The sequence below is a fragment of the Chiloscyllium plagiosum genome, unplaced genomic scaffold (assembly GCF_037043375.1).
Source record: "Chiloscyllium plagiosum isolate Xiang-an unplaced genomic scaffold, Cpla_swu_hap1 HiC_scaffold_31, whole genome shotgun sequence".
Classification (NCBI taxonomy): domain Eukaryota; kingdom Metazoa; phylum Chordata; class Chondrichthyes; order Orectolobiformes; family Hemiscylliidae; genus Chiloscyllium; species Chiloscyllium plagiosum.
In genome coordinates, this window is record NW_028270169.1 from 22,330,316 (window position 1) to 22,343,477 (window position 13,162).

General features: G+C 39.5%; 1 protein-coding gene across 3 annotated transcripts in view; it reads right to left on the reverse strand.

Moving 5' to 3' along the window:
* Nucleotides 1–13,162, reverse strand: part of LOC122564000 (coronin-6-like) — a 242,289-nt gene that overhangs the window by 167,772 nt on the left and 61,355 nt on the right. For all 3 annotated transcript variants that reach the window (XM_043718414.2, XM_043718415.2, XM_087977336.1), the window contains exon 2: nucleotides 8,384–8,583. In XM_043718414.2, coding sequence (XP_043574349.1) covers nucleotides 8,384–8,581 — 198 coding nt within the window. In that variant the 5' untranslated portion in view covers nucleotides 8,582–8,583. The remainder of the gene's footprint in view (nucleotides 1–8,383; nucleotides 8,584–13,162) is intronic.

Below are 13,162 nucleotides of genomic sequence, written 5' to 3' on the forward strand. Positions count from 1 at the left end.
TCATCTTGTATGTCTCTATCAAATCCTCTCTTCGCCTTCTTCTTGCCAATGAGAACAGGTTCAAGTCTCTCAGCCTTTCCTCATAAGACCTTCCCTCCAGACCAGGCAACATCCTGGTAAATCTCCTCTGCACCTTTTCCAATGCTTCCACATCCTTCCCGAAATATGGGGACCAGAACTGTACACAATATTCTAAGTGTGGCCGCACCAGCATTTTGTATATTTGCAGCCTGATATTGCGGCTCCAGAACTCAATCCCTCTACCAATGAAACCTAACACACCGTATGCCTTCTTTACAGTGCTATCCACCTGGGTGGCAACTTTCAGGGATCTATGTACATGGACTCCAAGATCCCTCTGCACATCCACACTACCACGAATCTTTCCATTGACCCAGTACTCTGCCTTCCTGTTATTCTTCCCAAAGTGCATCACCTCACATTTAGCTGCATTGAGCTCCATTTGCCACCTCTCAGTCCAATTCTGCAGTTTATCCAAGCCCCCTGCAACCTGTGACATTCTTCTAAACTGTCCACTACTCCATCAACTTTAGTGTAGTCTGCATATTTACTAATCCATCCACCTATGCCTGCGTCTAAGTCATTTATGAAAATGACAAACAGCAATGGTCCCAAAACAGATCCACGTGGCACACCACTAGTAGTCAGACTCCAGGCTGAATATTTTCCACCAACCATCTCTCGCTGCCTTCTTTTAGAAAGCCAGTTTCTAATCCAAACTGCTAAATCACCCTCAATTCCATGCCTCTGCATTTTCTCATGTAGAACCTTATCAAAGGCTTTACTGAAGCCCATGTATACCACGTCAACTGCCTTACCCTCATCTATATGCTTGGTCACCTTCTCAAAAAAACTCTGAGGTTTGTGAGACACGACCTGCCCTAGACGAAACCATGTTGACTATCTAAGGTTACAAGAATGATCCTGGGGATGATGGGCATATCATGTGAGGAGCAGTCGACGACTCTGGGTCTGTACCCGTTGGAGTTTAGAATGATGGGGGGGGGAGCGAAATATCATTGAAAATTACAGAATACTGAGGGGCCTGGATAAAGTGGACCTGGAGAAGATGTTTCACATTGTAGGAGAGACTCGGACAGCCTCAGAGTGAAAGGACAATTATTTAGAACTGAGAGGAGGAGGAATTTCTTCAGCCAGAGAGTGGTGATTCTGTGGGACTCATGGTCACAGCGGGCTGTGGAGGCCAAGTCATTGAGTGTATTGAAGACAGAGATAGAGAGGTTCTTGATTGAGAAGGGAATCAAGGGTTATAGAGAGAAGGCAGGAGAATGAGGTTGTGTAACATATCAGCCATGATCGAATGGTAGTACAGGTTCAATGGGCTGAAAGGCCTGATTCTGCTCCTATATTTTGTGGTACTTTGGAAGTCTTTAGCCACCTGAGATGAACAAACATTTCTTTTTTTTTTACTAAGAGAAGAACTTTGGATTCAGAATGACAAGTCACTCATGATAGAATGTCAGATCTCATTGATTTAGTAAACAAAATTCGCTGAATAAATTAAACTCAATTTCATAAATAATCGTATCACTCTAAACAAATCCGAAAACTTCTCAAGTTAAACCTAGCCACCTTAAGAACTAGATTCAAATTAATAGATACAATTGATCACATCAACAGACAAGCACCCTGTAATGCGAGGTTTAATAATAATGTTCTCTACTGAAGAAGGAGCATCATCGACCTGAAATGTTAATTGTCTTTCTCTCCGCAAATTCTATCTGACCTGCTGAGTACTTCCCAGGACTTCCTGTTCTTATTGCAGATTTACAACCTCTGTAGTATTTTGATTTTATGTTGCAATGTTAGGTTTTGTTGTTCCAGAAAAGGTAATAATTATTTACTCTCTTTTCAGCACATGTAAACATCTAACCAATCCAACGAAAGATCAGATATGATGGCTGGATATATAGCCAAACAGAACAGAAAGCTTCAGATATTATGCCAAGGCCTTACAATGCACTCTCAGGTTTCCTTGAATAGTTGTGATTGCCATCTCCTGAACAGAACACTCAACTTTCAGGCAAACAGAAAAGATTTATTTTTGTTTTACATTTCTTGATGAATTTAAAAAGAACGAGGACATTGTTTCTGGTATCTTGGTAAATCTCCAGCTCTCAAATTTTATCAATATGGATTTGTCGGTCACTTAGTGTCAGTTCCTATTGGAGACACTTTGCAGTCAAACTGATTGCCACATGTGCCTCTTGAGCAATTCATTGACTGTAAAGCATTATGGGGCATCTTGACAACATGAATAATACTATGTAAATGTAACTAGAATGGTGTGGTATATACACACACACACAAACATTGAAGTATGGGAAAGAACAAGAAGCAGCAAAGAAGGCAAATTTTCAGAATTAATTAAGGTCAGAGTATTGAGTACAGGGGTTGGGAGGTCATGTTGCGGCTGTACAGGACATTGGTTAGGCCACTGTTGGAATACTGCGTGCAACTCTGGTCTCCTTTCTATCGGAAACATGTTGTGAAACTTGAAAGGGTTCAGAAAAGATTCACAAGGATGTTGCCGGGGTTGGAGGACCTGAGCTACAGGGAAAGGCTGAACAGGCTGGGGCTGTTTTCCCTGGAGCATCGGGGGCTGGGGGGTGACCTTATAGAGGTTTACAAAATTATGAGGGGCATGAATAGGATAAATAGACAAAGTCTTTTCCCTGGGGTCGGGGAGTCCAGAACTAGAGGGCATAGGTTTAGGGTGAGAGGGGAAAGATATAAAAGAGACCTAAGGGGCAACGTTTTCACAGAGAGTGTAATACGTGTATGGAATGAGCTGCCAGAGGAAGTGGTGGAGGCTGGTACAATTGCAACATTTAAGAGGCATTTGGATGGGTATGTGAATAGGAAGGGTTTGGAGGGATATGGGCCGGGTGCTAGCAGATGGGACTAGATTGGGTTGGGATATCTGGTCGGCATGGACGGGTTGGACTGAAGGGTCTGCTTCCATGCTGTACATCTCCATGACTCTGTGACATTCCAGCTCCACAATGTAGAAACATGGGGACAAAAACTAACCAACCCTCTCTAGGGCCACCTCTAACTTTGACTGCCCATACTCAACAGGTGGACAGCAAAGCCTGGCATTATTTTCATACAGCAATGTTTTTAGCAAGGGCCTGACAGAGGTAAATAAAATAATTACTCAATGATGTACAAAATGGTTTGCCATGTATTAGAGATCCTCTAAATCCAGTTAGTTGCTAAACTTAGCAAGGCAGGGATTAGAGGGATGAGCTTTAGTGGATAGAATAACCTTTTCATGTGTTCTCCAACACTGGATGTTCGCCATCTAGAAATTACACCAAATGACCTTGGATAATGTTAAGCAAGCTGAACCTGACATGGGGACAAACTACATTTGCTAATGTTAATGAAAGACAAAGGTACACTTGGAAAGTGGAGCACTCTCTTGATCAGGCCGTCTACCAGTGGGGGTTGACTTTGATTTTCAAGGCCTGACATTAATGGCCCCCAAGTAGGATCAGAAACCATTGTCCCAATTAGCAGTTGCAATGCATCCCCTTTAAAAAGGGACCAACACATTAGGTGCCAAAAATGGCTGGATGATTCAAACAACAGGACCCTTTTTAACTTCATGGGTCATGGCATAAGAAGAACAGCAACTACCATTTTAGGTCACAAATGGTTGAAGGCTGCATAGTCAGGCCAATAGCATGACTGACAGATGAGAAGAATACTACAAGTAAAACAAAGAGAAGAAATGATAGGAACATACCCCTAATATAGCAATCATCCTGATGACTAGTGGCGAATAATTAGCAGCAAAGTACATTAAAGCAATGGAGCATTCACTCCTACATATTTCAAGAGTCCAACAGCAGTAGGACAGGCAGTGAATTAACACAACGTAGTTACTGATTTGTTAATGCATGATGACCCTGGATAATTATGATAAGCCAAATGCCATATGATAATGACAGGGAAAGGAAAACAGACATGAGGAATAAAACAGATTGATAATTTCCATAATCATCATTTCCACAACAGCAACTGGATTATGATTTTTTTTTAAAATGTGCAAATTAAAACCAAAACCATTGAGATTCTGCTCTTATCTCAGCAAAATTAAATACGGTTTACTGAAAGCGAATAGACAGAGTCATAACTGGCAGCATCATTCAGAGATAATGTAGGTCATTTGTGAATGGACCATTCCCTGCTCCAAACATAAAAGCAAACCTTTGCCAATATCCATAGCAACAGAATATTATCCAGCTCCAAGGTATCAATGCTGCAGATGTTAGCGGTCAGATTTTGGCAAAAGCTATTTGTAGTAAAACTCTCGAACACTGACTGCCAAGACATGGAAAATAAATCTCTTGCATCGTTGCAGAGGAGAGATGAGAAGTGCATAAAAGAAGATTTGTATCACCAGCCAAGGATCATATGTGTATTAGGAGCCTTTGTCTTTTTACACACTATTTGGCATTCTCCTTTTCTCACATGCAGTTCCATTACTGATTGCAGAAAAAGAATAATAAAACATGTTGGGAAATCAATTCAATCAGACCAAAAACAAAGCAATTGCCAAAACGTATTGTCAGCTGCCAAGGTTTGAACCAGTTCTTCCATTTGAAAGACACCCTGATATTTTTGGTTCATACCAACATGGAAAGTATGGCAATTGTACAGGACTTGAAGTGGACGAATTAGAATTACATCCATAGTGAATTCCTCAATTCAGAATTAATCTCCTCTGCTCAAAGCACACAGCTGCTCAATTTCCATTAGGATCAACACCCTGAATACTGCTACAAGAAAAGCAAAATACTCTGAATGCTGGAAATCTGAACATATATATCCATCCAATTCTGGGAATAATCCACATCCCTGGCAGGATCTATGGAGAAAGAAACAGAGTGAAGGTGAAGGACGTTCCTTGTGAAAAAAAGGTCATCCACCTGAAACGTTAACTCTATTTCTCTCTCCACGGACCATTTGAGTATTTTCACCATTTTCTGTTTTTACTTGAGCAAATACTTCCAATGCTTTGAAACAGCCTAAAAATGATATTTTCTTTCTTACCATATGAGATGGTATGAACAAGAGGCAAAATACATAGTCCCAGAGGATGTAAACAATACAATCTTCCTGATCAGGCCCATTGCCATTTCTCCATTCCTCTTTGGTATTATCACCGACCTTTCTCCTCATCTCTAGTGAGCTAACACCAGTAGGAGTGATCAAGCGGAAAAGGAAAAATATGTCCTTTAACGGCCTAACGTTTAGTTTAAAACACTAGTCTTGCACTCACTCTTCTCTCCCTCTAAGCAAATGTAAAAATTCAATTGTGTTATGATCACTGTTATCTAGGAGTACTTCACTACCCACCTAATTAAATTCCCATCTCATCGTGCAAGACCAAGTCCCATAAAGCCTGCAGTTCGGGTTGGCTCCTAAAAATGCTGTTCAATAAACCATCCTTGAAACATCCTTAAAACCCCTCAACTAAGGCTTTCTTTGCACATCTGTTTCTTCCAGTCTGTATGTAGGTTAAAATCCCCATGATTATGTATCCTACACCTTTCCATTAGCTCCCATCCTCTACACTCCATCTAACTATAAGGATATTGTTAGGCAGTAAATATACAATACTCCAACAAGTGACTCCTTGCTTTTATTGTGTCTCATCAAATAGATCCTACAGCATAGTTTCCTGAAATTGGCCCATCTCTATCTATTATGCTAATACCATCTTTCATTAAATCTCCAGATTTTCCTAGCTTCTGCCTTTCCGAAATACCATGTACCCTTCAATATTTAAGTTTCAATCTATACCAACTTGCAGTTATGTATCTGTAATGGTTATCAAATCTACTTACTTATTCCTAATTTCATTATTAATCTTCCCAGACTCTGCAAAATAATCAAGGAGGTTTCAGAAAGCCATGGATACTCACAATCCATTCTGGCATATCATTAAACCAATTGCCCAACCCAAGTCCTTAAAAAGGTCTCACTGTTCAACATGGTTTCCCAGATTTCAGTCACAATCATCAATGGGAACGTAGGAAAATCAACTGGGGTCATGATCAACTGGGGTGGCACGGTGGCTCAGTGGTTAACACTGCTGCCTCACAGCACCAGGGACCCAGGTTCGAATCAACCCTTGGGCTATGTCTGTGTGGAGTTTGCACGTTATCCGTGTTCCATGTGGATTTCCTCTGAGTGATCCGGTTTCCTCCCATAGTCCAAAGATGTGCAGGTTAGGTGGATATATATTAAAAATATCTGCCAGAAAGGGTTGTTGAAGATCAAACCTTGTGGTTATGTAAGATAGGTTGTTAGGTTTCTGGTTACCAGAAACGAGTAAAATGCATTAAAGCATTTGTTAGCCATGATCATATTGAATGGTGACACGCACCTGATAGGAGCAGGAGAAGAGTATTCAGCCTATGTACATGAGAATGAAGCTCTGGGTTGAATTAGAGCTCCATTTTGAAATATAAGATGAGTCTAACCTATGCACATCATTTGCAAGTTGCATGGCTTTACATTCTAAGTATTTTCTGCTTGTGGACTGTGGAAGTGGACTGTGACACCTCAGCACTACCACCAATGGAACCTGAAACATGGTAGGCATCTCTGATTCTATTTTTGTGGCTGTACATCTGTGGCATGAGTTCTTCACCATCTCTGGTCAGTGACTACAGTCCCCTTCTCCCACTGACCAAATGCAATTTGCACACTGGGTCACATCAAGTGTGAAGTGCTGAAATGGAATCAATGCAGGAGAACAATTAGGAAACGCTACTGTACTGCAATCGAAAGGGCCATTTCTGGCCATCCCTACTCAGCTGTAACCTCCAGTAAATAAATGGCGTATGTTAATTCAAATTGGGAGACTTATTGACTTACAGCAGAAGCAATTATTGAATGACACCATTTTCCAAACTTGACCACATCACTTTAAAATAGCACAAGCCTCAATGATGATTATCACAATCCTTCTCTTTGCAGCAAGACAGTCTTTTGCACACTCTACATAGGCCTTTTTAAAAATTTGAGCAGCTTCGTTAGTACAAGCAGAAACCTAAAGTAAAGCAGCTATTGAATCTAAAAAGTCACTACTGGATTGAGAGGCGAAAGGTCACATGATAAAATGCTGGTTTAAGCAGTGTATGATGATGCTAGTGAATCAGAGCTTTACACACAATCATATTCAATTTGCTTACACAGCAATATAAAATCCCACTGGCAATAACAACCACAGTGTATATTAGCAAGACAAATTTACCACTCGCCATCAGTATGTCCATTAATTCATGCACTAATTCATTAAAGATTAACTCATCCTGTGCTGCTATTACAGCCCAAGGACTGACATCATCATTTCCTGTTATTTCACTGTAATCATAAACTCATTTTATTAAACAAGTTAAGATTGTCATTTGGCTTAATTTTAAAATTCACACATTTCTATTTCTTTTCCAAAACAGGAACAGAATCTCTTGCAAAGAGTATTTCAAAAACCATCCAAACTCTTTCAAATGTTCAGTACTGTAAAACTCAGTACCCTAAAACTCAGTACCCTAAAACTCAGTACCCTAAAACTCAGTACCCTAAAACTCAGTACCCTAAAATCTTTCTAAAGGCAGTTAGCTGTTCCTAGTTCAACTCGACATAAAGACAAATGCAGTTCAAGAATCCTCATGTTAGCCTACTTCAATAAAATTAGCGAGTCTTATATCCTTGAAAATAACTCGCTGTTTAAAGGCAAAGCAATTTATGCCAGCCTTTTGACATGTTTATTAAACAACCATGTCAAAAGATTTAAAATCCTTCATGTTACAATAATACTGCCCTTGCTGCATCAACAGAATGGTCTAGCCAAAGCAATTTTATGAGATTAATTCTTGTTAATTCTGATGGACAGAAGTTGTGAAGGGTGCAGATCTGACTTATTCCACAGTGCTTGTACATGCAGTGCACCTTGCAAGGACTGCAGTTTCACAAAATAACCCCCCAATGACTCTCAACTTGCATTTTCTGTTTAATCAACATAATAATTCAGGCAGAGAAACAATTGATTGAAGGTAACACTGCAAAGTGGAGATGTAGGATTTTGATTAAAGAAACTTACCATGCCATCCAATATCAGAGAGAATTCAAAAAGTTTATTTTGACCAGTGATATAACTTGAACCAAAGTAGGCAGCAAAACCTTTCACAGTAATCTTCACCTTACATTGGAAATTGTCCTAAACACCCAAGCCAAATATCATAGAACAGCGGCAGAACAGACGACAGATATAAAAGATCTAAACATAGCAAGCAAAATTAATCTATTGTACAAGACTTACTTTGGCCAGCTGCAGGACCAGGAAGGCTCCTCCTCCACCAGATTCCACAATGATGGCCACAAATTTGGGATTAACCGCACAGAAGGAACTATCCCATGTCACTTTAGACACTCGTATGTCTTCATAACATTGGTCAGCTTTCATTGCCTGGCCAAAGACATGGCGAAATTTGCTCTGACGTACAACCCTGCGGCTCATGGCTATAATTGAAAAGGAATAGAAAAGTTAGTTTCGAAATAACCTTGTGTTTTTCTTTTAGAAACATAGTGTTATTCTCCTTTGTTACAATCATATCCCAGTCTTTTCTGACCATGCTACAACCACCTCTGTTGCTAAGACCTAAACCAGTTGGCTTACTCCCTTGTTAGTCGGGCAGCACAATGGCTCAGTGGTTAGTACTCCAGCCTCACAGCACCAGGAACACAGGTTTGATTCTAGCTTTGGGCAACAGTGTGTGTGGAATTTGAATGGGTTTCTTCTGGGTGCTCCGGTTTCCTCCCACAGTCCGAAGATGTGCAGGTTAGGTGGATTAGCCATGTTAAATTGCCCCATAGAATCCAGGGATGCGCAGGCTAGGTGGATTAGCCACGGCCAGTTTCCTGTCAGAATCACTATAGCTCAAGGAAGCACAGCACAGGAAATAGTTTGGTCTATATCTACTACAAATCTACATCCCTTCAATAACTGGCACAGCACAACAGGATACCAATCCACTGTTTAATAACTGAGTCTTGAATCGGACATTATAAATCTATACTGAGAAAGGTTTTTGGAACAATAATTTTTGTTTGGAAAATTTCTCATCTTGAATATTGCAAAAAAGATTTAAACAAACTCTAATGAAAGGGGTTACCTAACAGTAGATCATCTCAGGGCTCACAAGAGAAGGTAAAATAAATGCTAAAAAGGCAAACTACAGAAAAGTAGCCAGACGAAAGCTACAAGGTGTACATACTATAGATAACTGCAATTAAGAAATTGAATTAAAGATGTGGAAATTTACAGTAATTTGATTGTACAGAAAAGTACAGGGCCTTATTATGGTAAGAGTAAAGTAAGTATATTAGTGAGGACGGCTGGCTTCATTTGGTAGAAAGCTATCACATTGTGTGAAGTCCACAGGCTAACTCAGAACATGAGAACAGAAGTAGGCCATTCAGCCCTTCCAGCTTGCTCCACCGTTTAACATGAGCATGGCTCATTGAAAGCTTCACTGCCTTTTACTCACATTACCCTCACAACTCTTTACATCACTGGTATTCAAAAATGTTTGCACTGTTTGTTCGCCCCCAAAATTGAATTCTCATGGGGACTTTTGGAGTCAAACCCATCCTCCGCTCCCAAGTACTTGAGCAATGATAGCTGGAAGCATATAAAGCCAGGGGTGAAGTTGTAATTACCTCTACTTTAAACATACTCAAAAGCTAACCTTCCATAGCCCGCTGTGGTACAGAATTTCAAAGACTCACTGCCCTCTGCATAAAATAAATTTTCCTCATCTCAGTGCTAAATGACATCCCCTTATTTTTATATTGTGAACCTTGGTTCTGGACTCCCCAACCAATGGAAACATCTTACCTCCATCCAAGCTGTCTATCCCTTTAAGTAATTTGTAGGTTTAAGCCTGAAGAGTGAATGAACCAGGTGCCGTAGTGGGGGAAGGATTAAAAGGTCCCTTTTCCACAACCTTTGACCTTTTTGTGAGATTTTCTCAAGAGCTTATTTTTGTTTTCAGGGTCTACTTTATCATTCTTTTATTTGATGATGTCATAATATTGTAACATTACCTTCCATATTTGCAGTGAATTATTTTCTCTTTAGATTGGTAAGATAGCATAATTACCAAAGATTTCATATATACATATAAATATTAAATCTTTTACCTTGGAACATATAAATATTTGGGGGTGGGTGGGGTGACTTTGCACTGTTTGTTCGCCCCCAGAATTGAATTCTCATGGGAACTTTTGGAGTTAAACCCATCCTCCGCTCCCAAGTACTTGAGCAATGATAGCAGGAAGCATATAAAACCAGGGGTGAAGTTGTCATTACCTGGATACTAATTGATAGTAAAAGGACTAACGAATGTAAGCAAGTTTGAGAAGACAATCAAGATGTTACACTATTATATAGATAACCTGACACCATTCAATACTGTTTGTTCTTCTCAATGTCTTTTTCTAACTTTCCTCATTATACTTCGTTGCACCTTTAAGTAGATAACTTGACAAAGGGTGGTGCTGGAAAAGCACAGCTGGTCAGGCAGCATCCGAGGAGCAGGAAAATTGACGTTTCGGGCAAAAGCCCTTCATCAGGAATTCCTGATGATGGGCTTTTGCCCGAAACATCGATTTTCCTGCTCCTCAGATGGTGCCTGTCCTGCTGTGCTTTTCCAGCACCACCCTAATATAGACTCTGGTGGCAGGACTTTGCTTTAAACTATCACTTTGAATGATAGAATATTCATCTCAAAATAAACTCAACAAACAATACTCAAAACTGGCTGCTTTCTTCTGAGGGAAAGTTGTGTGTCTGAAGATGTATTGGGCACAGTATTTGGCAGGTCATATGCAGGAAATTTGAAATGATACTTTATTTCTCTTTTCAGCTCCACATCTGAATTGGAAATCTAGCCCAGGATGTTGATTTGGCATCACACAGACAATGTAGGAAGTTAAACTGAGCCTAGATAAACACATACCTGATCCAAGTGAAGCTTAAATCCAAGCATAACATTCCAGTGTATCAATCCCCCTCACATCTATTGTACAGAAAAGCTGACCCATGCAGTAAATGCTTTTTTAAGTGACTCATGTATTTGTCATCTCTAAATTACAGTGCTATCACCGGACACAGAGTGGGAAAAACATATCATTTGTGGGCTCCCTCATTTCTGCTGTAACTTAATACAGTAAGAGCTGCACAAGGCAGGAACGAATATAGTGACACCAAAATTCCTGCAAATAACAAAATCACTGACACTTTAGATTGACATATTGAAATGAGTAGAGTTTTACTGCACAGCATTAGAGTTGTTATCTCATTCTGTTGCAGCTACAGGCTAAAGGCTGCAAACAAGAGTAAGTGGACAATACCAAATGCAGTAGAAAAATAGATAGCCAACTGTCCAGAGCAACAGGTTCGATGCCATCATTAGCCCAGACAAGATTTTTTGAAAGTTCTATTGTTATGATGGAAAAAAAGTAATTTATCCAAGTAATTTTAAAAGCATACATATATAGATCCCCTCTGAATGGTATGTTGAAACACTCAGTTGAACTTTCAGACCATATGTCACTTCAATTGCCTGCAAACATCTAACTTTTTCACACCAAGAAGTGGCAATAGCAAAGTATTTGCAAATCAAGGTAACTGAAAATTCCTTCTATGCCTCTCTCGGAAAGTTGGAATGATAATTTTGATTTAAGGCATTATTTTGGGTTTTTTTTGAGGACACTTTTTATTCCAAAGCATTTAAACGATGTCCGAGTCTGACAACAAATATATTTAATTTTGCAGCAAACCCTCATGGTAAAATTGGGTTTATTCACTTGAATGAGGTCAGTGTTACATAATTGCAAGGGCAAGATTAATTGCCGCATGCAAATTGGGACCTATTAGCATGAATTATCATGTAACTGAGAGGCGACCTGATAGAAGTTTATAAAATAATGAGAGGTTTACATAGAGTTAATGGTCTTTTTCCTAGGATTGGGGATTTCAAGACTAGGGTCACATTTTTAAAGGTCAGAGGGGAAAAATTTATAAATGACATGAGGCAATTTTTTTTGCACACAGGGTGGTTCACATGTGGAAAGAATTTCCAGAGAAAGTGGTGCATGCAGGTACAATGACTATGATTAAAAGACATTTGGATAGATAAATGAATAGGAAAGGTTTGGAGTGATATGGGCCAGGAACACGCAGGTGGGACTAGTTTAGCTTGGGATTATGTTTGGCATGGACTAGTTAGACTGAAGGGTCAGTTTCCATGGTACATGACTCTATGATTTCCTTTTTACTTCACCCCCATTTATTGTTAAGCCAGTTTTATTCACTCACATCATCATTTTACATCACTTGTCTCCTTTAAAACACATCTGAGAACATTCCGCTCAAACTTTTGGTCATCTAACTTAATATCGCCATATGTGACTTAGTTGCATATGTAGATTTTACAATGCTCTTGTGATGTACCTTGGCATATTTCAACACATTAAAATGCATCAAAATGAACAATTCTTGCTATTATGATCAGTTTTTAAAAACAATCTATTTCTAAGTAAAAATGTTAAGTTGAATGCTGGAGGCTGTGGAAATTCCAGTGGCTCAGCTACCTGGTCAAAAGCTATTCACTAACAAAAAAAATTCCAAATTCTCTGAGATGTGGTACATGAGAGCACAAAGTGTTTGCAAAATGCATAGGGATAGAAATCTAAACTTGGGAAAATAGATGTAACTTCTGAAAGCGCAACCATGGCTTCAGAGTTTTCTAGGAGGACACTGACTGTATATGGCACTGAATACAGTGTCTGATGCCTGAGGACATGTTGGGCTTGAAGTTTCACTGTAGATGTAAAAAAAGGAGGAAAGGATAAGAGATAGGAATATCAAAGCAAGTCAGTCTATATTTAGCATCCTGTCACTGGTTATAAAAGGATGTATTTTCTGAATCCAGGGCAATGCTTGTGTACAGAGTATCATATTCTCAATGTAATCTGAACATTGTATTGCATAAGATGCTTCAAATAATTGGAGAAGGAAAAGATGATGATGTGG